The 22,875-nt window shown below is 35.9% G+C and overlaps 8 protein-coding genes and 1 long non-coding RNA gene across 9 annotated transcripts in view; 6 read left to right on the top strand and 3 right to left on the bottom strand.

Moving 5' to 3' along the window:
• The window catches only part of Neur (E3 ubiquitin-protein ligase neur), a 73,683-nt gene extending 67,025 nt beyond the window's left edge, over nt 1-6,658 (bottom strand). Inside the window, exon 1 of the mRNA XM_076384212.1 lies at nt 6,526-6,658. Coding sequence (XP_076240327.1) covers nt 6,526-6,559 — 34 coding nt within the window. The 5' untranslated portion in view covers nt 6,560-6,658. The remainder of the gene's footprint in view (nt 1-6,525) is intronic.
• Nucleotides 6,659-7,578: 920 nt separating this feature from the next.
• LOC143182895 (uncharacterized) lies at nt 7,579-8,132 on the top strand. The gene is made up of 2 exons (XM_076384214.1): nt 7,579-7,720; nt 7,808-8,132. The coding sequence occupies exons 1-2, from the start codon at nt 7,590-7,592 to the stop codon at nt 8,007-8,009; spliced, it is 333 nt and encodes a 110-aa protein (XP_076240329.1). The 5' UTR covers nt 7,579-7,589; the 3' UTR covers nt 8,010-8,132.
• Nucleotides 7,786-10,644, top strand: LOC143182894 (uncharacterized). The gene is made up of 5 exons (XM_076384213.1): nt 7,786-7,858; nt 8,092-8,200; nt 8,767-8,943; nt 9,362-9,476; nt 9,768-10,644. The coding sequence occupies exons 2-5, from the start codon at nt 8,140-8,142 to the stop codon at nt 9,880-9,882; spliced, it is 468 nt and encodes a 155-aa protein (XP_076240328.1). The 5' UTR covers nt 7,786-7,858; nt 8,092-8,139; the 3' UTR covers nt 9,883-10,644.
• Nucleotides 10,645-11,318: 674 nt separating this feature from the next.
• Nucleotides 11,319-11,768, top strand: LOC143183374 (uncharacterized). Its single transcript, XM_076384899.1, has 2 exons — nt 11,319-11,674; nt 11,717-11,768. The coding sequence occupies exons 1-2, from the start codon at nt 11,319-11,321 to the stop codon at nt 11,766-11,768; spliced, it is 408 nt and encodes a 135-aa protein (XP_076241014.1).
• A 1,571-nt stretch (nt 11,769-13,339) lies between these two features.
• On the bottom strand, nt 13,340-17,976 carry Su(fu) (suppressor of fused). Its single transcript, XM_076385200.1, has 7 exons — nt 17,676-17,976; nt 16,575-16,667; nt 15,107-15,416; nt 14,770-15,005; nt 14,467-14,694; nt 14,190-14,397; nt 13,340-14,113 (listed from the first exon to the last, which is right to left on the bottom strand). The coding sequence occupies exons 1-7, from the start codon at nt 17,852-17,854 to the stop codon at nt 14,048-14,050; spliced, it is 1,320 nt and encodes a 439-aa protein (XP_076241315.1). The 5' UTR covers nt 17,855-17,976; the 3' UTR covers nt 13,340-14,047.
• On the top strand, nt 17,876-18,340 carry LOC143183373 (uncharacterized). The gene is made up of 2 exons (XR_013002590.1): nt 17,876-18,128; nt 18,216-18,340. It is a non-coding gene; the product is annotated as an uncharacterized LOC143183373 (long non-coding RNA).
• On the top strand, nt 18,175-19,404 carry Amrt (TM2 domain-containing protein 2 amaretto). The gene is made up of 3 exons (XM_076385202.1): nt 18,175-18,416; nt 18,734-18,821; nt 18,892-19,404. The coding sequence occupies exons 1-3, from the start codon at nt 18,274-18,276 to the stop codon at nt 19,219-19,221; spliced, it is 561 nt and encodes a 186-aa protein (XP_076241317.1). The 5' UTR covers nt 18,175-18,273; the 3' UTR covers nt 19,222-19,404.
• Nucleotides 19,396-21,143, bottom strand: Eif2bbeta (eukaryotic translation initiation factor 2B subunit beta). The gene is made up of 6 exons (XM_076385201.1): nt 20,917-21,143; nt 20,768-20,854; nt 20,416-20,697; nt 20,176-20,332; nt 19,682-20,076; nt 19,396-19,600 (listed from the first exon to the last, which is right to left on the bottom strand). The coding sequence occupies exons 1-6, from the start codon at nt 20,982-20,984 to the stop codon at nt 19,528-19,530; spliced, it is 1,062 nt and encodes a 353-aa protein (XP_076241316.1). The 5' UTR covers nt 20,985-21,143; the 3' UTR covers nt 19,396-19,527.
• A 521-nt stretch (nt 21,144-21,664) lies between these two features.
• Nucleotides 21,665-22,857, top strand: LOC143184096 (protein PBDC1). Its single transcript, XM_076386089.1, has 4 exons — nt 21,665-21,817; nt 22,074-22,139; nt 22,215-22,274; nt 22,354-22,857. The coding sequence occupies exons 1-4, from the start codon at nt 21,797-21,799 to the stop codon at nt 22,711-22,713; spliced, it is 507 nt and encodes a 168-aa protein (XP_076242204.1). The 5' UTR covers nt 21,665-21,796; the 3' UTR covers nt 22,714-22,857.
• The last annotated feature ends 18 nt before the right edge of the window (nt 22,858-22,875 follow it).

Genomic DNA, 22,875 nt, shown 5'->3' with positions numbered 1-22,875 from the left:
ACCGGAAACGCTCCTGCAACCGTTTTCCGGGTTTCGTATCGCGTTACAGCGGGGGATGGGAAAAGGTAATGAGGAATGGAGTGGCGTTGTTCGAGAGTTTTCAGGAATTTAGATGATGGGGTTTGTTGAGAGGGGGCTAATATAGTGTTTTTATAATGTAGAATGTATTGGGTGTGTTATATACAGGATGTTTCGAAATTGGAGATGAGTAGAGTTACAATTTTAATTGTAAGAGTGGGTGTTCGAGTTTTGCACCTCTGATTTGTTTTGTTGAGAGTTAACGTAAAAGGGTTATATTATATGAAAGTAGAACGTTATAGCTATTCCTGTTGAAAGAATTTTTTATAACTGATTTTTGAAAAAGTGTACCTATATATAATTTAAGAAAATAGTAGTTATTTATGTTTGTCTTTGGATTTACTCAGTGTCAATTGAGAGTGAACATAAGATTCGTAGTCCTTTCGTTAGTTCTACGACGAAATGAAACAGAGGAAAGGATAAGTAAAGAATCTATTGAAAATCTAAATAAAAGGCAAATCAACTCAAATTACAAAGAAATATTCACTTCCCATTCGCAGTCGAATGTGTTTCCACACCTTTCAATAAAAGAGGATGAAAATTACATGTTCTTATCAATCAAGAACAGAAGACATGCTGGATATACTGACTATACGTTTTCGTGCCGCTTTATCAAAGAGTGTCTCGAGTGAAATTAAAAGGCAGATGCATCACCATAGGAAACCCCCATTTCTGTGCCCAAAAATATCCAGGGCGTGAAGATACGCATACACGGCAGAGACCACGAATAGAAAAACTGATGCACGTGTATGTGGCATATGGTTCACCCATGTATATGCCAACACCTCGTATTTCCGTGTTTTCCCCTGTTCGTTTTTACTATATCCCATTTAGCTAATGTTCAGCTAGATTCGAGGTCATTTAGATCCATAAGATCTAAGGAAATACGTTTAAAAACCTATCGGGAATTTAATATCAGATAAGGCAATGGAAGGTGCATCTAAAAATAACTTAGCAAGTTTAATGAAAACATAAGGCAGTTGTCAGACGCTCACCATTTGCCAGGATGAGCTGTACCACTCCTTCCTGATCAACTGAAAGTGCTTCTCACTGCAAGAATAAGACTACTGATACCTATTATGGAGCAAGTAGTCTTGAGGATGACTTAAGGAATTATGAACTACTTAACGTCGGAGAAACTGTTAGAAAACCAAAGATACATATGTATACCTACGTATAACCATCAAATGAATAAATAAATGAATCAGAGATCTACCATTAGATTCAATGTTTCATATTGGTTTCGCTTCCTGAAGAAACTTTTCTATTAAAGCAGTGAGAGCAATTCCTAATACAAAGCTATGGCTATGTATCAAAAAATAATTTTGAAAACAAAATTATAATAAAGAAAGTGATTTCAAAGTGAAACCTCCCAAATTATTAACAAGTGTTTCCACTTGTTCAACAAAGTTTGAACTAATCCAAAGTCGTAATTCCCAACTTGGCAGATCAATACAAAAGCCTATCGCCTTCCACCATCAGTCTTCGAATTTCACAATCGTTCCACGCGACTTATGCGCTTTTTTCGCGCCGTTCCTTGCGGTTTCCACTTTTTCATTGATCCCCACGTCTGCTCTTGTTCTTCCTGCTACCTGGTCGCGTCCTTCGACCTAACAGGACAAAGGACGTCGCTCAGGTTGCTGAAAAGCTCTTTCCGATTTGCGCCACCGACTTCTCCAAACAAGAAAATCTTTCTTCTACATCGTCGAACGATACGCAACCAGGGCCGATTTAAATCGCAGCCAGCGATTTTCTTCGACGTTCGTCCAGGTACGAGTCGCACAAAGGGTGCTTTAAACTGGCGCGGTTCAAAGGCGAGTCATTGTGCAGGGCTCCCTGTCGAAGCTCGAGTTCCACCCGAGATCAGCTGTGCCGAGTTGCGTGGGAGGATCTCTCAGCTGAGATTTATAGATCGCCTTTCTCCCGAGGAAATATGCCGAGGAACGCGCGAAAAGACCCCTGTGAATCTAGAAAATTCGAAAATCAACCGAGGCGAATGCACGCGAACAAGTAAACACTGTCAGAATATCACGGGGATTATGCAAGTCTTGAATGGGCCAGACGACGACTGGTGACGAAATGTTTAATGTTTTTTACGAGGAAGAGTGTTTGAATAACCCGAAATTTCGGAGATTTTTGGAATGACATTGCTTCGAAGAAAGGAAACAAATAATATCCAGCTTTTTCCTGGTTGCTATATAGTCCCAGATCATTTATATTTGAAGTTAATATGAGGAATTTTGTCGTGACTTATTTTTATGCCTCAGAGGCAGACTAACCCAAGTCCATTTTTTTTAAATTGCTTTTTACAGGACATTATTGCTTTCTCTTCGTTTTATTAGAATAATAGGAATTGAATTAAGTTACGTTATAAGTGAAGGAAATTTAATAATATAAACTACTTCAAATATTATGTTAAGCAACAAATAACAAAAAAGGTCTTGGGTTACCCTGGCTCTAAGGTACAGAATTTGTTAAGGCTAATATGTTATTTATAATTATATTCAATGAAATAGATTGAATTTAAAATAAAAACAATTTCAGTTTTAAACTTCTTCGTTATGTTTGCAAGACAAACTAATATACATTTATATCTAATCATGAAATAGTCAATACCTTCATCTAAAGATCGTTTCTGACGTAACTCTATACACTCAATCGATCCTCACCAACCTTCAATTGTTTAACTTTCCCTTAATTTTCCAAAATTCCCAAAATACGTGCTACATAAAGTTCAAGTATCTTGAGGAGAGAAACTTGACACGTTATCAGCCTTCTATCACTTGACATGCATTTATAAATAATACGCGCGGTGACAGTCTCAATCTGCACATCGGTTTTCCCCGCGCAGCCGGAATTAAATTTCCAGATTCATTAGCCCCCAGTAGCGCGTCTCGTGACGCACGAGACCGCTCTCTTTTCTCTCTCTTTACACTTACCCTTCTCTTTCCGTCCCTCATTAGTCTCTCCACCTCTCCCTTCATCTCTTCAAAATGGCCACACGCAGCCGGCATAGCGTCTTCTGGTATAAATACATATGAGAACTGGGTCGCTGCCCTGAACCCCAGTCACTGCATCGTCTACGAGCTTTCCTCGTCGCTCCCCGGAAGTCTTACCTTTGACCCCGGTCACCATTTCCGCTGGTAATTAGTCAGGCCCCATTGCAAAGGTGATATCGATTTACGTTTACTAGACCACCGCATCTTTCGCTACACCCGCATTTTCTTTTTTTTACTCCCATTACTTCCCTTTCTCATTTCCTCTCTCGATTCTCATCGATTCGATACCATCGCGCTGTGTTTGTATTCATGGAAAAATAGTTCCCCGGTGATTCCTATTCTCTTGGTAACGCTGGGTCACACAGCGCATTCTTCTATATGTTTCGTTTCAACGATCTTTTTCATGCGTGGTAGTTTCAGTGTTTCTATCTGGTACGAAGTATTTCGATACGAGACAGCTAACGATGTATGCGAGTATATAGCGAGGAGTTGGAAAAGGTGGTTCAGAAATTTAGAAGATTGTACAATAGGTACTTATTAAGCCGAAAAAAATGAGAATATCAGCTTACGAAGGTTGCACCGCAGACACCGAGCTATCACCTTCCTTGAAAAAAGTCCGCAGGCAAGAACGCTTAATGCACTTGCGAGCGAAACACGATCTTCATCGATGAATATTTTATAAGCTATTGGTTGTCTGGGCAAATGACCGAACATGGGTCAAATATTTTCTGGGTCTGCCCAAAATGTCTCCGAGTCGGTGCACAACTCAGAAGTCTTAAGACTTCTGACGTTCTGACAATAAGAACACCTTGTTTAGACCTATATTTCTCTAATAAAAATACCTGCTCCATGAGCTATGAAAGTTTCAAATTTTTATAGAAATGATATGTTAATAATTTGGCAAAGAATATTAGCAATTTTCTAATTTTAAAAATTTCAATGCTTTATAATGTTTAGAGTCTAGACCAATAGGAACTAATAGAAACAATTTCAATTAAATAGAACAGGAATGTTTCGTAAAGTACCTATTTCGTGATACCTAATTAATTACTTCATAAATTAAACCGAACTTTCCTTAGAATCAATACATTATCATGTGGTAACCTCATTAATATCAGACAAATGAAATTACGAATAGTTATCCATTATCGTCCACTTAAAATGTCTACCTCTCTCTATCCCCTTACTTTCAACTTCAATTAGTATAGTGCCAATAATACTGATAACATAATGTGATCAAGGATCCACTACAAAAAATAACAAATACTATTATATAAAAAATTCACAACCCCCCAGTTTATTAATTTCTATAAGTTATCCATAAATCTGTATAAACTACTACAAATACTATATTAAAAAATAGACAATCGCATTTGTTTTCCGATTCTCTTGAAAAATAACAAAACAGACTTTAGCTCACGATGACTCTTACGTACAAAAATATTTCTCATACTAAAACTAGTACCATATCGAATATTGAATTACTATAAATGCCATATCAATCGGTGTATCAATTAAACATAAATATATCGTTGGTTTCGTTAAAACAAATTGTCCAAGCATATTCGCGTGACGTCTGATTAGATAATAGAAGGGGGATGGTCTGTCGGCTACCGCAGCAGGATTTCTGTGGACCTGCAGTCGCGGTTTTACGGCTCCGAATCTTGAGCCTCGTGTCTGCCATATGACAATAACATCTGTGGCCCATGCCTCGAGGTGCACGTCCTACCTGCGCCGATACTAGCATCGGGCCATCTTGCAGGCCCGACCGTAAGAAAACGAAATCGAAAGGTGTTCCTCGTGGAGGACGCAAGAAATGCAGCTGGCAAAATATTTGTACGGAAGGGAATCGTTTAGTTCGCGAATGGCTTCTCGATTAATTATCGCGGCCACTGATCTATTTGCGAAGATAATCAACGAGCCTCGTATACAGAATCGGTGAAAAATTAAAGAATATTTTCCTGTTCCTTTCGACGGTCGTATGGTCTCTGTTATTTGCTCGTTTCGTTATAGATAGGGACATAATTGACCAGAGGTGTGAGGTTCCTTCGATTTCGTTGAATGAAGTATTTTTATTTTGTTCGAGGAAATAGAATTGTTGGAACGATCTGTTACGAAATAAACGATCAGTCTTCTTTTATAATTGATGTGAAAAAGTTTATCGCTGACATTCTAATTGTTTTCTTATACCACGTTTGTAACTTTAGTTACATCGCTCAATTTGTAAGACAAAATTTGTATTAAAGAAAGCAAATTGTAAACCTACTGTTATAATTCATGAATTGTTCTTAATCAAAATGTTATTTAATTAAAAGTAGTAACTATTTTATGAAATAAGAGAAAGAACGCGATTCCACTGTTACCGACTAAGTACGTTACAAGAGTTAATATTCTTCAAGAGTTACTACAGAGGTACAGATGTCGCTCAAGTACGATCCGCTTGTGTAAACACAAGTCGATAAGAAAGGGATACGTAACTGCACCGCAAACACAAAATTAACCATCAATTTCACTAAAATTAGAAATTAATACAATTACTATAATGACAGAACATTCCTCTGCTAATAAAGTTTTTTAATACGCTCATCGAGCAGACTACATTTTCAGCAACATAAAACGCAGTATGCACAAATGTGATGCGCATAAAAGATGACATTATACTTGGTCAATTATGCCACAATCAATAACGATACTTCCTCAAAAAGCAAACATTCAGAGACCTTGAAAATTACTAACGAGGGACGACTCCAAGCAAAATAAATCAGAACATTCATATTCCTCTTATATTACATAAAAATTCAAACAAATATACATAAAATCTTAAAACATAAATACAAACTTCTCTGCGCGAATCCTTCAACATACACTAAATCTAAAAAATCAAGCCACATTGAGGATGTTAACGCCACTAAATAACGCTACAGAAACATGCAAAACGTCGCAACGATAATGATCGTTTCCCGCAGATCCGATCACTGCGACAGAAAAAAAGCGAGAGTCGTCGACCGGCTGAAAGAAAATGCCACAATATCGCGAAGGTCTTCGAGGAGACGATTGGACCTCCGAGCAGCGACAGTAAACGCGACGGTACGACACACGACGTGCGATCCAAGGAAACCTTTCCCACGTTTCCCTGTGCAACGTCGATGTGTACCTGTCGACATAACCTCAAAACCGATCCGAAATCGACGGACACCGTGCAGAAAGTCCCGTTTGTTTCCCCTCCCCTGTACGAAAAAAACACAGTCACGTCGAGAAGGTTCTCGTCTCGGGGAACGACGCAATGCCAGGGAAAAAAGTCAACGAAACTTGCGCAGGAGCTGGCAGCAAAGTCAAGAGCCCTCGCAGTTGACACATGTCAAGCGTGCAGTGCGACTCGAAAAAACGTCGGGGCGGCCGACGACAACACACAATCACGTCTACGGGGATATGTAAAATCGCCACTCACCGCTGTGCCCGGTGTTGCTCAACGACTGGCCCATTGTTATCACACCGACGGCGATGGCAAGCACGGGACAATACACTCGGTGATCGCGGCAGGCTTACGTGAAAAACCGGACGCATGAGTGCGCGAACGAACGACACATTTTTCGAAAAATACTATCACATCGTGTAGCCGCAGTGTCGCTACGACAGAGAAGGACGGCCCCTACGAAGCGACGAGGTGATTGGCCCGCGAGCCGGTGCGCATGCGCGTCCCGCGGGATTTTGAATTCGCTCGCGTCGACTTCGCCGAGACAGAGCTCGAGAAGATATCCTATTACCGAGATGCGACGGGGCTTTATCGCTGATAGTTGTTTCGTGTGCTACTGACGAGGTAATAGAGCGAATGTTTGTTAAAGGAGCTCGCTGTGTAGAGTTGTTCTAGAGATTTTGTAGCATTTGGATGTACGTAGTCGCTGAAATGCCAAGTGAGTCATAAGTAGGTTCGGATTTGGGCTACTAGTGGGCGCGTTATTATTGATAATTTCAAATTTTGAGAAGGGAAGCTTTTTTTAAGTTGATCCTTGTTTTGAAGTCAGATACGTTTTATTTGGAAAATTCAATGCCATTGTTTTGGATTATTTTTCTTTTTTTTTTTTTTATGATGTATGATATATGGAAAAATGTAGTTTATTGTAGAATATAATGTATGCTTTGTACTGAACCGAGATTGCAAAGCTGTACAGAAGAGAATATCGAATATTTTTCAAAACTGGAACGTCTTTACAGATATAAAAGAGGTGGCTGAAAATTCGTCGAAATGAAGAAACGAGAAATTACTTATGACTCGACCTAACACTGCCGTATACTGCACCTGCAACGATCCATCATTGAGAATGCACTAAAATCGACGTGTGTACATACCCGGACAAACTACAGATCGCCTTCGGCTACGCTCGATTAAAAACACGCAAAAGTACACCCTCGTCGACACCACTCGTCCCACTTCCCAAGCACAACGCCGTAGAGCCTCGACACAGCACAAAAACCCACATACGTTATCCAAGCTCTACGCAATAGTTCGCATCTATGGGTCGCAACTGCGCCCACAATTCGCGTGTACAATGCTCGCATTTTATCGTTCTCGATGCGAAATGGAATCACGCAATTGCGAGCTATCCTAGTCTGGTCTGTTCTTGGGTAGCCTCCATCCAGGTCAGGTCAGACTTTGAAGTAACTCGAGTGGAGAAACTAAGGAAGAGATCACACTTTAACCGCCTCGTTACTGGTCCTTTCCGTGGTTCTAGACCGAGCACTGGCGGAAGATCATCGATCAGCCGCAAATCCTCAAAAGAAAGGTCCGAATCAACGACGACGAATTATCGCCTTGGTAACCAGCCGACAAAACATTGCGTCGTCAAGACGTGGATGCGGTACGTCGACGAGCGTCGTCGGGAAGCACAGTACAGTGTTTCTGTATGGACTTTTCGACGGTCCCGACGACGCTGATCGTTTTATAGCTGACATCGTTTATCTTGTCTGACATGAACTTGCTGGAGGGATTTGATTTAAAGCCCTGGGTATTTAACAGCTGACAGACCAGATAGTTCGTATCCTGGGAAAGCAGAGCGAGAAAAAAATGGACGTCGGGTTTTCCTGGGTCGCCCCTTTTGCCCTCGTCCTCCTCGTCACCTCGCAAGGTCAGTCTCGAAAGACAATAGTATAATTGTAGAAGGAAGTATTGTGTTTCTAAAGGGGATGGTATTGAGAAAGATTCTTTGCAATGAGTTATGATCCTATTTCCGAAAAACTTTTATATTTACGAGATCCTGTACAGTGATGTTTTATGAGGAATATTTGTGAAGTTCTAGCTAGCGATTTTCAGTGAAATTATACAGAAAGTATAAGGAAGAGAGTAACACAAGTTTGAGAAATGACATTTCTAAAGCTTCACTCTGACGCTACCTTAGAAAGTATTAATCAAATGTAAAAATCTTTTTTAGTTAAATACATAGAAATAAGTAATATCATATCTATAAATCTTGCTTTGCCTCTCGCTAACTTCCCCTTTTAGCTATCACGTTAGCTGCTCGAATGAGACCATTATTTTAGTATTTTTAACTTGTTCGAATTTTTATACGATATAATATAAAAACCAAGGGACAGTGAAAAATGTTTAATGATTCTAGCACGTAGGAATTCCTTAAAGCCAGCTATACTTCCAGTCGTAATTTTTTTCTTTTTCCTTCATTTCTTTTTGTCCCAGGCGGGGCCATTGACTGTTTTAAGTGCGTGTCGATCGACGGCAACAATAAGCCTTGCGACGACCCGTTTCACAATAACGGAAGCCTCGCTTTCTTGGAGTCGCCCTGCTTCGGTGGGCGCAAAGGCCGCGACGGCCTATTCCCTGCAACCGCGTGCATCAAAATAGCAGGCATATATGGTAAAACTTTCTCCTCTTTCCATGATTTCGAGTGGCCCTTAACCTGCTTCTGATGCAACGTATTTAACGAATACCCTACAGCTCGCAACACGTTTAATATCGAACTTCCTACTCTCGAATCTTCAACACTAGAACTACCAGTAACTAGCATGTATACCTGTTCCTACTGAATCAATCATAAGCTGTGACTTGAATTTTTTTAAAATACGTATTTCAAGAAATAATGTTTATTCGTACTTGTGTAATTTTGTGTTGCGTCAATTTAAAGTGAATATAATATTCTTAAAAGAAACATTCTATTTTTATAATTTTAACTGCCTTTTTGGCTCTAGTGTTAATTCCTAGTCGGTTTGTAAAGAGTAGCGGAGAAGATCTGAAGACATTGCAGAACAAAATTAATTTTCATTAATTTAATTAGATGAGTCTGGAACCTCTTTGACGGTGAGAAGCTGCGCCTTGGACAGCGGAACTTTAACGACAGACTCGGAAATTATCAGAATGTCTCATTGTGGAGGATTCTACTTCGATGATAAGTGAGTCGAAGCTTACAAGTAGTAGAACATATTTTTTTAACTCTTTGGGACACTGAATTTTAAGACAAAAAGACTTTATTCAAAGGAACTTTATTCAAAGAATAAAAAATCAGTGAAATATGTTCTAAATCAATATTTTAAGGTGGGATATACGACGTATGTAAGTACGAAAAGGGTGAGATAGTTTTTACTTCACTATGTTCCAACGAGTTAAATTATAGAAGTCGAAGAATTTAGAATTTAAACATAGCTACACATAAAACACGTAAACGTATCTAATTCTAACTTTAGGTACGTTCGAGGCTGCGTTCAATCTTGCAACGATGCAGATGCATGCAACGGATCTTCGCGACAGACAGCTTCGTTCGTGCTTTTAATTCTGTCGATTTTTGCTCGACTAGTTTGACAGAAACGCTTTTCATACAATATATCAACAAAAATTCTAAACAATTGTATATAGAAATTGAGATGCTTCTTTAATTGAATAAGGTGACGTTTTAGCGTACGTATACAATGTGTACTGTACAACACACTTCAAATATCTTCCAATATTTGAAAAGTTTTCGAGTTTATTATACAGAACGCGTTGTACACGCGAAAACGTGACTTAATGGACCACTTCGAGCTTGAAGCAGTAACATGACCAATTACCTATGGACCAAATGAAAGAGTAACAAAAAAATACTATCCTAAGAGACAACGAGAACCTTTTCAAGCTTAATCTTGTATGTTCATCGACTTCGTCGAATTTAAATAACTTATTGATAGAACAATTAAAGGAACGTAAGGTCCAGATATACAAGTATTGCTTAAGAAATGCAACAATCAAATCTACGAAGAACAGTTCCACTGTTTGATACCATTAGGTAGTTTGCTAATAGGAACGACCCTAACTGCCATATTAATTATTATCATTAACGTTCTACGACTATCACCTACACATGATTTCCTTGAAATCGATTACATATCATAGCGTTAGAATATGTTATACAGGGTGGTTCATTTCCATAGGGTTATTATATAAAAAATATAAACTACAAAAATATCAGTCAGTTTCATGAAAACTAGTCGACTATTCTGTTTGATGACCCACCCTGTTTATAGTTATTGCTTAACGACAGTGAGATCTATATTGATAAGATTATCGCAGACTGTACAACATATTCAATAAAAGATTTTAAAATAAAATGTTGACCACAGTTTATTTATGAAACCACTCTACAACTATTCGTATTGTATCTGGGGTAACTGGACTGCGAATTTTTATAGAGTTATGGAAAGTTTCAATGTGCAAAAATCTATGAAATAGTGAAAGTTAAATATACTTTATAATATTTGAAGGGCGAAACAAATGTTTACTAGGTTCTATTTTTCCAATTTGTTTAGTCTATTTGTTCACGTAATAAGTTTTTGCCACCTATGATTTACTTAACACTCCTATGCTTTGTTTAAAAACGGTTCATAAAATACCACGAAAATCTATTCAGAGATAAAATCGTTTTCATTTTTCATCTTCTAAACAAAATATTCAAGCAATCAATGTCAGCAGTACTACCTACTGTTGCAGATTCAGGGTGATTGAACTCGAAGACTATTTCCAATCAATGTCACGTTTCATACCGACGAGAATCATATCACGATAACAGAAAAACACAAGAACGAAGGTCCTTGAATTTATTCAAAGTCAAAGTCGACGCGCACCGATTGTGTAGACTCGAAGTATGCGTTAACCGGTAGACTTTTTCGCAACTCCAATGTAAACCATATCGGGAAAGGAAAAGACACTCGTCGAACGAACTATGTAAAGGAAGCAGAGAACCATAAAAAACGATAGTGTCAATCATGAAAAATCGTATGTCGAAGACGTCCCAGGAGTTCGTTAATTTCTCATCGCGAGTGGTTTGCTGGCTCTGGGACACCTTCGACAAGTTATTGGACATCCTTCTCGATTTCCTGGCAAGAATACTCGAGCTGATACTAGCGGTGATGAACCTGCTTTTCCAGGTGATCTGTTTCCTAAGGGACATTTGCTTCGAGGCCATGCAAACTTTCGCGAATGTCTTCCGAGGGATCGTTAACATCGTTAGTAATATCACCTGTGAAGAGATTGAAGACTTTGCCTCCGCGTGCATCGTTGTTCTACTTTGGATCGGAGCCGTCAGGATACTAAGGAACTTGTTTAACCGAGTAGGGATTTTGTACGTTATTCCCTATTTTTTTATTGTGAAGAAATGTTAAAGAAATTACGTTTACGTAGAGAGACAGATACAAATTAAGAAATTCTTTTGGTAGAACGTATGAATAGAAATTAGATCGATTTTTCTTTCACTGATCATTAGATGATTTATTAATTTATTGATTTAAAAAATTAAATCAAAAATAGAAGTTCTTTAAGATCTCTAATTTTTAGTATTTCTTTTTATATACCTGTAATGTAAGAGCTATTAAAAAGTAAGTTCGAAAAGTTTGATTTAATTTCCATTTTCCCATTTAACGAAAATAATTATTTAATTTGTACCGTCTGTTTTAGACAACTGTAATCCCTTAAACAATCTTCAGAAACGAATTCCGATACATTTGAAAGCTACTTTCATTTTCAAATTATTTAAAAATCATTTTCCCTTTATAAAATAAAAAATTAACGAACCTGATAAGATTATGTTCGTTTAATTTTAAATTTACGGTAATATTTTCATCTGCAGTTGCAAATTTCGCTTGATGTTAATGAATAAGCGAGACATTCAAACGCTTTGATTTTTAGAAACAAGGAATGCAACACAGTGATGAGGGTTTCAAACGTTTTTACGCACGTTTGATGAAGTACTGAAAAACGCGTTTGGTCTGGTGTACAGTGGAAGACTGGCACAAAAACCAGGTAATTACAATATTATCGAATTTTAATCAATATTTAAATCGGCTATATTATCTGTGAAATAAATAATTGATTAATTAATCAAATTTGAATAATCTACACCATAGCAAAACTTTATGTTTGTGCACCGCATATTATCTGGTTTTTGACCCGTCAGTTTTACTCATTACTTTTATTCTTCGTTTTTAAATGCAGACAAATCTTGAAAGTTAAACTCACTATCTAATTCATAATTGTTTTAAATAAATTTTTTCTAGACATAAAATAAGAATTTGGGTCCTATGATTAGCTTTTACGAACAAGAAGATTCTAATTTTTATCCACAATTCACAAAAAACACTTACATTATTCCTAGCAGACATACCTGAGGATGAACGTTGTCTTTGCATAGCTGCTATCATTGCGGACAACCGTGTAGACACTTCTATCACCATCCTTCCTTCCTCTAACTTCCCTTAATTTTCACTTTACTTTAAGCACTCGAACACGTAGCGGAGAAATAATCACATAAACACTATCGAGGTCATCAACCGATGATTTCGGTAAGTTAGGATGCTCGAGAGACCGTCCGTTTACCTCCGCGATGATTTTGAGACTAACAGAAAGTTTATTGATTCACGCGGATAGTTCCAATGTCATACCTATCTCCCAGAACTCTCGAGGCAATGTGTTCGGTCTGTTCGGTCGAGAGAAGGAGGCGAATGTAAACAACAATAAATTGGCTACCGCGAAAATGAGGCAGGGTTATTGCCCCTGTCCGCGGAAAAGGACACCGAAAAGGATGAACCGACGTAATGAAAAACGACCTCCAGTCGATCCTACAGAAGAGGAATTCGACTACTAATCTAAAATAGACGGTAAGACAAAGGAAGGTCTCCCACAGTAAGTTCTTGTTAAAGTTAAAAAGTACAGTATAGGAGTTTACGAAGCGATTTCAATGCATACTATTTCTTGTTCTCATTTAATGATCAAGATATTGAAGGTCAAAAGAATATTATCATAAAATCAGTAATGAGATCAAATTTTGAATGAAATAAAAATGAAAAATACATGATGCATAATTGTAACTTCTTATGTGAAACTTTTGTTTCAGAAGCTGCAAAGGGAACATCTAGAGAAAGAGAATTGTATTTGTTGTCCCCAGTGTGTAAACTTTATAAAAAGTTTATGAAAAATAGACTGCTTTTTTTCTTATAAATATTATGCCTTACATTTTATTCTATGAAACGTTCTTTTTATAAAAATTCGTACAATACTCCGGCAAAGATAATGCCGAACTTTTGGGACTTTCTCTATTTACAGAAACATTCATTGTTCGTAACAACGTGTAAACTCGTATATCAAATACAATTACACTTTATAATTCACGATCTATTATGTACACAATTAAATATAAATTGTTTAACAGATATCAACTTGTAAAAGAGAGGTGTATGAAATTTTCCTAAATAAAATATAGAATATATTTTCTCAGTATATCGAAACATATAAATATAGCTTGCCTCTTCTTTTACACATTGACATGCGAAGTCTTGTAGTTTCGTCGTTTGCACGTATAACCGTACCAGCGCGATGCAGTTATAAATAAGTTCTTTGAAATCCACTTTGTAACAGGATTAGACAATACCTTGCTTACGTTAATTTGCCTCCTAATTCGTCTTAAACGTGATAATAACGTAAATCGATTTTTGATATGCTCTCAGTCATTTACAACAGTGATAGTCAATTTATGTTCGGGCCATGAAAACGTCTTTGGCAACTGAATCTGTGAAACATATTAAAACTGGGTTTCAGTTGCACGTTTAACGCTTGACACAAAATTATTTTCTAGTACTATGTACCTCATTTGGGGAATTTAAAATTTGAAACTCTTGTGCCATTTGTTCAGATAAATCGTCTGGAAGTAAAACTTGTAACCATGGCCCTTGAACGACATACGGATTTTCTGAAGAAACTAAAGTACCAGTGACTGACGGTGCTACTATTGTAATAGCTGTGTTGGATAGTATAGATTTGAATGTGAAATGCCTTCCATGCATTACACGTCCCCTATTAAAATTAAATGAGATTAAAATTCAATTATCAATATGTTATATTGATAGTAGTGTAAGTACGTACTTTATTGCTAATGGTAGTAAAGATCCAGCTTCAAGATTGAAAGTTAAATGCAATCCTGGTAAGACTTTAACAAAATTTTCGTGCGATAAACTAGTATCTAATTCGCAGGGAGACAACCTTTCTGATTTTATAATTGGTTTTATGTCCTCATCATCTTCGTCATCATCCGAATCGTTTCTCTTCTCTCTATATTTTTCTGTACTTTTATCACTGTTTACTTGAACCCACCTGGAAGTTATATAATACTGTAATATTTATTCTATATATTATCTAAATATTTAAAAAATTATCAAAAGTACTTGCCAACACTTAGCAGATACACCACTTAAATTAGAGCCTTCTCTCTCTATCCCGGTCTGTATTTTTTCTGCTATGGTAGAATCATCTTCCATAACAGAATGTATTCGTTTCATATCTGTCACCAACCATGGTCCACAAGCACGACTAGTCTTCAACAAATTTACAAGACCTAAACCATTCCAATGTTGTGCTGCTTGCAACTCTTCAGAGGTCACTCCCACAATTTGAACAAACGAAACCTGTAACAGCATACATTAATTTTGCTATATGTTTAGTGAAGATACATGATATAAAAAAGCAACAAAGAGAAAATCATGAATATTAAATATTGTCAACTTACATCACCATGAGGTGTACAAATGGATGTTGGCAACTGTGGATCCTTGCCCATTAAAATTTGTGTGATGCGACCATTGCCATTATCCAGTGGAGCATGCCAGGAAACGTGGTCACCAGGCAACAACATATTGCCAGAATTGAAAACATATTTTGCTAATTGCTGCATCACGTTTGCAGGCCAAGTAGGGGGAGTCATTTCATTCCTTTCCCTAACTAGTCTAAAGGTCAGCTCAAATCCAAAACCACTTGGACGACCTGGACCACTTTTAGGGTGTATCCTACCATCTCCATGTAGATCGGATAAACCCAAACTTTAAGTAAGAAATATGATTAACATATAAACAATACTATGACATGATTACTATACAATTAGAATATATAAAACTTGGCTCCAAGGTCAACATTTTATGAATGTAATATGTTCAATGAACTATTTATAACTCTAGACTTAATCCAGAAGAAATAGATTAAATTTAGATAAGGCAGACGAAACGGGGGAAGTCCCGCTTCTCTATTTCCGATGTACCGCATTTTAAACGACTTTACCTTCCTGTACCCTACACTCTTTCTATATATAGAAAAAGAGGGAACTATTGGAACAGCTGCTACAGACTAAAGGAGGAAGGGTCATACATTGGAAAAAAGAAAAGAAAAAAAGGACACCCTTTCGCGGTGGACCATTCGTCATTCGGCGCCTAGATTTTAATAAGGAATTCCCAAAACGAGCACTCATTTATCTTTTAACAATGTGAGTCACTCCAAGAATTTTCGATACGCCAATCATACTTTGAAGAATCCAATTTAGATGATCTTTCGAATTGTTTTTAACGATAATATGCAGAAGAAATCCTGTCTTTTATCTGACTAAAAACTTAATAAAACAATACTTGTTGCAGCAATTGTAAGATCATAATATTAAATGTTTTATGTTGATCATAAAATACATAAAAACTACAGCTACATTAAAATGATCTGAGTTGTAGCAATCTTCGAGTTCTTTTATTGGTTTATAAAACAAAGACAAGGGCAATTAAAGTACCATAGAAATTTCTTAATTTTGTATAATCATAGTATAGCAAACAAAATTTCTTTGACAGAAATGAGCATCGCATACACGTGTCATCGGGAATATGTAAAAAGAAAAAAAACGCGCCTACATCAGAGGCACACTCCTGCTACTCAACAGTGTGACACTGACGAATACCCAACTTCCCGTTTTTTTCTTAACCCTCAGATTCTTCCCTCTTTCCTATGCTATGAAAAGAAAGAAGAAAAAAGACGTGACCTTTTTTTTTTTGATGATACGAACAATACGAATCGCCGACAATAGGTATATAGTAAGTCACGAATTTGTAAGGATATTTAAAACATTTTATTTTATTCGCTTAGTAAGGGCAAGATAAATAGAAACACAAAATACAAATCGAATAGGAAATGTTGAATCATGAATGATAAGGAATGATGCTTACCTGATGTAATGCCAGTGTGGCGGTACGCCTAATTCGGGACAGCCAGGATTTTCATACATGCTGATGTAGTCGAGAGGATCTGGACCCCCCAACCTAGACAAAAGTGCATAGAAAATCCCAGTTATTTGGTCTTACATCCGGTTAAATGTACGTGCGACTAAGGGTGGCTAAATATAAGCCGCCTTCCCTTCCTGTGCAACAGTTCCATGCTCAAACTCCACGTAAACCACCTTTCCCATAAAGATGAGTGCATTTTAGCAATCAAAGTACACGAAAAAAATTTACATCGATTTTATTGCCCAGATGCAACATAACAATGCGTAATTTTAATAATAAAATAGCGATTAGCTACCCGTAATATTTTATAACAATTTGCCTCTCAAGAACTGATACGATTATTAACAGTTGTCTGTAAAACATTCTTCATTGAAACGAATACATAAAATACATTTGATATTTGTATCTTGTAGTTGTCTTAGTATTCGTTGTTTTATTATCTTTAATTTTATTTTAATTATTACGTTAATTTTCATAATGCTCAGTCATTTTTACACTCGTTTATTCAAAGTGCCAATTACTCTGTCTATTAATTAAATTAAAGGGTCTTTCACTCGTTCAAAAATAAATTTCATAACAATCAACAAATACGAAAAACCCTATACACTTTTAATACACTAGGGTGAAATCATTTTCTAACTAGAATTTTACATTCCCAAAAGAACCGTGTTTATAAAAGGTGAGCACATACCACGTGCGTTGAAAGGTAATAACACTAATTACCATGCATTTTCTCACAGCAATACATACAGGGAAAAGATCTGAATCAGTGGAGCATAATAAAAACAAGTAATTATTCCCAAATTCCCACTGCCTTTCCCTAGGCTTCATTCGTCAAGACCAGAATTAAAAACCATTCAGCATGAAGCGTAAGATGCATTTAATAAAAATGCAACAATATTCCTAACAATACGATAATAAAATTCCAGTGCATGGAGCACTGTGCTAAACGTCAAGCACACGACTCGATCTCGATTTCGCTATCATTCGTACGATGGAAAATCGCTTTTCATCGGCGCGTAGAAACCCAGAGAAAATTCTTACCAATATTTCACGACAGCAGTGACAGTGAGTGGATTGCTCTGGTCAGGGTAGATCTCTTTACAAAGATTGTGCAGAGCGTCGAGGCCCAGAGCCCTTGCCGACGGCGGCTGGCTCTGTTGTCCCGCTGGAAAACTTCGGCAAAATTCCTCCCTTTCGCGCATATTTCCGTACATATACATTAAACTGTTCCGCCCAACGGGATGCACGACACCGAAGAAATTGCGACCACGCACGCACGATCCACTTTGTTTACGGTCGTACGCGACCACTACCTGCACCTTGCACCGAGAACAGACACACGTCTTCGATCTCTGACAAAACTACAACTATTTCGGAGCGGTCGACCAATTCCGAAATCACTGCGCGTCTCTGGACTTGTTTCAGGGGACGAGGGAAAGCAGCCTCGCGATTGGTTACTGCTGTTAGATCTTCGGGACGATTGGTTTGCTGTTGGTAAGAGAGAAGAATTGATCCAATGGAAAGCTACTCTACACGATCAGATTTTGGTGTATGATACAGTGTGATACATATTTGTTGAAGATGCACTTTGGTAAACCTGTTAGGCAGACGCGTTTTTAAAAATGTCGAACTCTACAAGATGAGGTTACGATACTTGATTCTGGTTTTTGTGTATTTTCTGGGGAATCTGCGAATATGCCTGAGTTCAACTCCGTTGAACAAAACGTCGGAGTTTCAGCAAGAGTACAGACCCGAAGGACCACTGGTATTGTGTAAATTTTTGTGAGTAAACAAATGGTCTGTTTGACGTTTTGGGTTAGATAGGTGTTTATCTGATGGAGTTAATTGATTGCTGTTCTTTGGGACGTTAAGTGTAATGTATACTCGCAAGTATAAATTGCGTTTCGTAGAATTGAATTACTGTTTGTAAAGATTGTATTGGAAAAGTATTTGGTTCAAATTAGTTGGATATAATTCTATAGAATACTTGTACAGTGTATGTAGAGTGCTTGGATTGAAGTACTGATGTACTTTGAAATTTTTTAGAATACTTATGAAGAACTCAAGGATTTTTTTAAATATATGTTTCTGTATTACAGACCAAAAGAATTCATAGAATGCGAAGAGCCTTTTGACCATAAGGGTAACAAAACTGCCAAAGAAGAAAGAGGGTCTGGTTGTGTAAAGGTAAGATTGTATGCAAATGAGATGTATAATTCAGTTGAAGACTGAGTTATTAACTATTTTTTGTTTTTAGTTTGGAGGTTCCAGATATGAAGATGTGGAGAAGACTAAAGTCTCTTGCACTGCATTGCCAGATATAGAATGTTATGGATCCAGGACATTTTCTAGAGAGGGAGTTCCTTGCATAAAGTATAGTGATCATTATTTTGCTACTACCTTATTGTATAGTATATTGTTAGGTTTCCTTGGCATGGACCGCTTTTGTTTAGGACAAACTGGTACTGCCGTAGGAAAGTTATTTACATTAGGTGGAGTAGGAGCATGGTGGATTGTCGATGTAATTCTCTTAGTGACAGATTCTTTAAAACCTGAGGATGGTAGCAATTGGAATCCTTATGTGTAGAACACCATGTATAGATTTTAAAAAATGTTGAAAATGTAAAAAGAGCTGTCATTTCATATATTACTTTTTTATAATAACATTCAATACTATTGAATCTATGAAATCTACAAAAGCATTTCCTGTAAGATAAATTTATATCTCTTTGTACATAATATGTAAATAAATACATCTATTAGTAAAAGATATTTCCTTGAGTATTAATAAACATTATTCTTTTTCATAAGGAGGAAAAGTATTTTAGAAAGAATAATACTTTGTTAGGTGTTTAAAAATTTTAGATTACAAATTTACAAACATTAGTATCCTTCATAATTCATAGTCATCTGGATGATATAATTCGCTAAGTAATCTATAAACATATGATGGTGCATTTCCACCCCTGAAATAGAAATATATTATATTATTAATATGCAGAATTACATTGAAAAAGAATTATAGTTTGTAATTAAAATAATCTTACGTATTAGTAATAAATAATGTAACAAGTTCTGGTGGTACGTAATCGAAAACAGGATTATATGCATGAATTCTTTCCAATAAAGATGCATTAGCACTGTTTATTACACCATTCATTGGTGAAACATGTTTATTGAAACCATCCTGTTCATGAGAACAAAGATAGAGTGGAGAAAGCTTATAGAGAGGTAACAACACCATCACAGGAACTGAATAATGTTTGGCAGCTTGAGCAACTGTATGTGAACCTGAAATTGCTCTCAATCCTCCATTTGCCATAACAGTATGTGTTCCAATTATTACTTTATTTACACGTGACATCATCGCAAAGATTGCTACATCTGATATCAAAGTAGTTTTAATTTTTGCCTTTGCAAGATTGGCAGCCATTTCATGACCCTATAAATAAAATAATATATTTTTTAATTAAATTTTTATGAAATTAATTATTAGCACTTTATATGTAAATCCATATAATATATTTATTGTTAGATGTACCTTCAAAGATGGACCACCTTCAGCTACTATAACTTCAAATGCTCTTGTCTCAGCTGCTTTCTTAAAAAATTCTTCTACCAATGTTGATTTGCCAATTGTCATAATAATTTCATTAGAATGAATATGTTCAGAAGCCTGTTGAGTAATATTTTCAGCACTAAAAAGAGATACAGACATGTAACATTCGAAATTTATAGTAAAATATAATCTTCTGTACTTCTATTAACAATATTAACTAACCAAGTTTCTAACTCAGCTTCAAATTCATTAATGTGTTCTATAAGAGCTGATTTCAAAGAAGGTACAGATACATTAAAATCGATGTGCTGATCACCTTCAGATGTGAGAATTTTATGTAAAGATTCTTGAGGATCTGTTTCATCTGTTTTATTTTTTAATTCTGAAGTATATTCCTCTCGAATTATTTTCAGTATCCTCCGTACCATATTCCCAATGGAGAATTCAAGAGGTATTGCTTCTACTAAATATTTTCCATTCTTTGTTATTGTACCTATTAAATTTCTTTTAAAATAAAAGCATATAATTAAAAATTTGTTTTCATTTTCTACCATGTGTTAAAATAGGATCATACTTGGCAGTGGTCCATTCTGTATTGTTTATAATTTCCTTTAAAACTGATATAGTAGCTACCACGATATTATACGTGCCTTTGATATCGCTAAAACATAAAATAGAGTAATATTTTGTTACATTTGAGGTTAAGGAAACTCCAATGCTCACCCATAATGAATGTTGTTTATTAATTTTAATACTCCCGCATTGATATCTTCGTCTTTCATGCCAACCATTTTTATTATAATTTATCACAGACTTTTTATATTTGAAATATCTTCGCTATAATCGAAATACAAGAAAGATGTTTCAATTTATCCTATAAATTTCATTGGAATCATGTAAGATCACTGACAATGAGTGCAACTGCGATAAATATTTTGCACTGCAGCAACATTCTTTAAATAAAACGGGTTAATTTTTTCTTTTCATCAGGGCTCTTGATGAGTCGTAAATAATAAGAGAATGACATTAAGCGGAAATTTTGTTTATTATTATTTTAAAATCATTTTAGAGAAATTGTACAATTTGCGATAATATGAAAAAATATTGTGATCATTTAAAATTAATAATGATATTTTTTATTTATGCTCACTATTATATTTTACAACATACTCTGTAATAATATTATTAATTTAGTTTTTTAATAAATTTTAATTCACCCACAGTGGGTTATGATTCTTGTAAGTACGCTCCTGAAGCCAGCGATGTACAGGGTGTTCAAAAAATGGTGGTATTTCTATTTATGCCTGAAATGTACATAAACTTCTCCGAAATTATTGAGTAGTGAATAGATAAATAAATATATGAATTATGTAAAGCTTTAACAAGCGTAGACTATTATTATACCTGAGTCTACAGACTATAATGGAACTTGAACAATGATTCCAAAGTTCTCTCAACGTTTTCATGTAGCACTGTTGCGTTGCACGTGTATTTCATGAAATATACATAGCATTGCCGATTTTTGATGTATGACTTTATCCTAAATATTGCTAAGAATATTTTATAATTTATATACGTCAGTCTGGTTTTAGATATCACGAAAATGGCAAATATAGGAGATGTTGTAAGTGTAATAAATTTGTATTACTTTCATAGATTATTCTCTGAGAAAGTTTTTTAACCTATCGCGTATTTTCTTCTCTAATTCTAAAATCATAATCTTTAAAACTATTCAAAATGTCCAATTTGTATTACTAACTTTAACTTGGTTTGAACTTCAAACTACAAAGTTGATTTCTATTATTTATTTGTCTTTTAATAAGCTTTATTGTTTATTTTCTTTTATTTTGAATTAAACTGTAATTTATTGTAAATTTTAGACTGCAGATCAATTGTATGCTGCTTCAAGCGTATTATCTAGGCCTGCAGAAGAATTTGACAATGATGTAAGTTACACTTTAAGCAGAAATTAAACATGTTTATATACATAAACATTATAATAATTGCATATATTCTTTTAGCCTACTGTGGAGGGCATGTGGGCAATAAAAGCTATGGAACATGCTACAGTTTATTTTAATGTAAATTCATACATCAGAACTATTTATTTCCGTATTAAAATAATAGAGATTTAAATGTTATGTTACTTTCCTTTTCTAGCTATTATGTGCAGTTGATCCTAAATATTTAAAACTCACTCCACATGACGAACAAATATATAAATGTTTTCGAGATGTCTTTCCTGATCTCAGAGTGGATAAAATAGATGAGGATGAGTTAAAATCACCGGAAGGAAAGATGAAGTGGAGACCCTATTGTGAACAATTTAAAGACATTGTAGAGGACTATAGCTTTGGTACACTGTTAAGAGCAGACTGTGAAGGGGATTACTCAGAAGAAAATAGTATACTCACAACTAGGATACAATTCTATGCTATTGAACTTGCTAGGAATAAAGAAGGTTTTAATGATGGCATTAGAAAACAGTATAAACCAAGCCGAACTACAAAAAGTTCATAGATTATAATAATTATAATATCTCGACATTACATGTTAAAACATACTTTGATTATATATAATTTTTCATCTGCCGTTTTTGTACGATTTAAATGTATAAGATCTTATAAAGTTATGCATTTTAATAGAATGTTATTTATAGTGAACAAAGGAAAAATAAACAAG

This window comes from Calliopsis andreniformis, chromosome 9 (assembly GCF_051401765.1).
Source record: "Calliopsis andreniformis isolate RMS-2024a chromosome 9, iyCalAndr_principal, whole genome shotgun sequence".
NCBI classification, from domain to species: Eukaryota; Metazoa; Arthropoda; class Insecta; order Hymenoptera; family Andrenidae; genus Calliopsis; species Calliopsis andreniformis.
The sequence above is the reverse complement of the archived record's forward strand: the minus strand, read 5'-3'. Positions and strand labels throughout refer to the sequence as shown.

Excerpts from the sequence above, each read along its gene's own strand:
- Eif2bbeta (XM_076385201.1), bottom strand. The coding sequence starts at position 20,984 with ATGGTTGGCATGAAAGACGAAGATATCAATGCGGGAGTATTAAAATTA. Across the intron at positions 20,855-20,916 it reads ATAAACAACATTCATTATGG|CGATATCAAAGGCACGTATA; the intron begins GTGAGCATTGGA and ends TTTATGTTTTAG. Across the intron at positions 20,333-20,415 it reads GAAGCTGAGTTAGAAACTTG|TGCTGAAAATATTACTCAAC; the intron begins GTTAGTTAATAT and ends ATCTCTTTTTAG.
- LOC143182895 (XM_076384214.1), top strand. The coding sequence starts at position 7,590 with ATGGGTCGCAACTGCGCCCACAATTCGCGTGTACAATGCTCGCATTTT. Across the intron at positions 7,721-7,807 it reads GTAGCCTCCATCCAGGTCAG|ACCGAGCACTGGCGGAAGAT; the intron begins GTCAGACTTTGA and ends CCGTGGTTCTAG.
- Amrt (XM_076385202.1), top strand. The coding sequence starts at position 18,274 with ATGAGGTTACGATACTTGATTCTGGTTTTTGTGTATTTTCTGGGGAAT. Across the intron at positions 18,417-18,733 it reads CTGGTATTGTGTAAATTTTT|ACCAAAAGAATTCATAGAAT; the intron begins GTGAGTAAACAA and ends TCTGTATTACAG. Across the intron at positions 18,822-18,891 it reads GAGGGTCTGGTTGTGTAAAG|TTTGGAGGTTCCAGATATGA; the intron begins GTAAGATTGTAT and ends TTTTGTTTTTAG.
- LOC143182894 (XM_076384213.1), top strand. The coding sequence starts at position 8,140 with ATGGACGTCGGGTTTTCCTGGGTCGCCCCTTTTGCCCTCGTCCTCCTC. Across the intron at positions 8,201-8,766 it reads CCTCCTCGTCACCTCGCAAG|GCGGGGCCATTGACTGTTTT; the intron begins GTCAGTCTCGAA and ends TTTTTGTCCCAG. Across the intron at positions 8,944-9,361 it reads CAAAATAGCAGGCATATATG|ATGAGTCTGGAACCTCTTTG; the intron begins GTAAAACTTTCT and ends TAATTTAATTAG.
- LOC143184096 (XM_076386089.1), top strand. The coding sequence starts at position 21,797 with ATGGCAAATATAGGAGATGTT. Across the intron at positions 22,140-22,214 it reads CAGAAGAATTTGACAATGAT|CCTACTGTGGAGGGCATGTG; the intron begins GTAAGTTACACT and ends ATATTCTTTTAG. Across the intron at positions 22,275-22,353 it reads ATGCTACAGTTTATTTTAAT|CTATTATGTGCAGTTGATCC; the intron begins GTAAATTCATAC and ends TTCCTTTTCTAG.
- LOC143183374 (XM_076384899.1), top strand. The coding sequence starts at position 11,319 with ATGAAAAATCGTATGTCGAAGACGTCCCAGGAGTTCGTTAATTTCTCA. Across the intron at positions 11,675-11,716 it reads TTTAACCGAGTAGGGATTTT|AAATTACGTTTACGTAGAGA; the intron begins GTACGTTATTCC and ends GAAATGTTAAAG.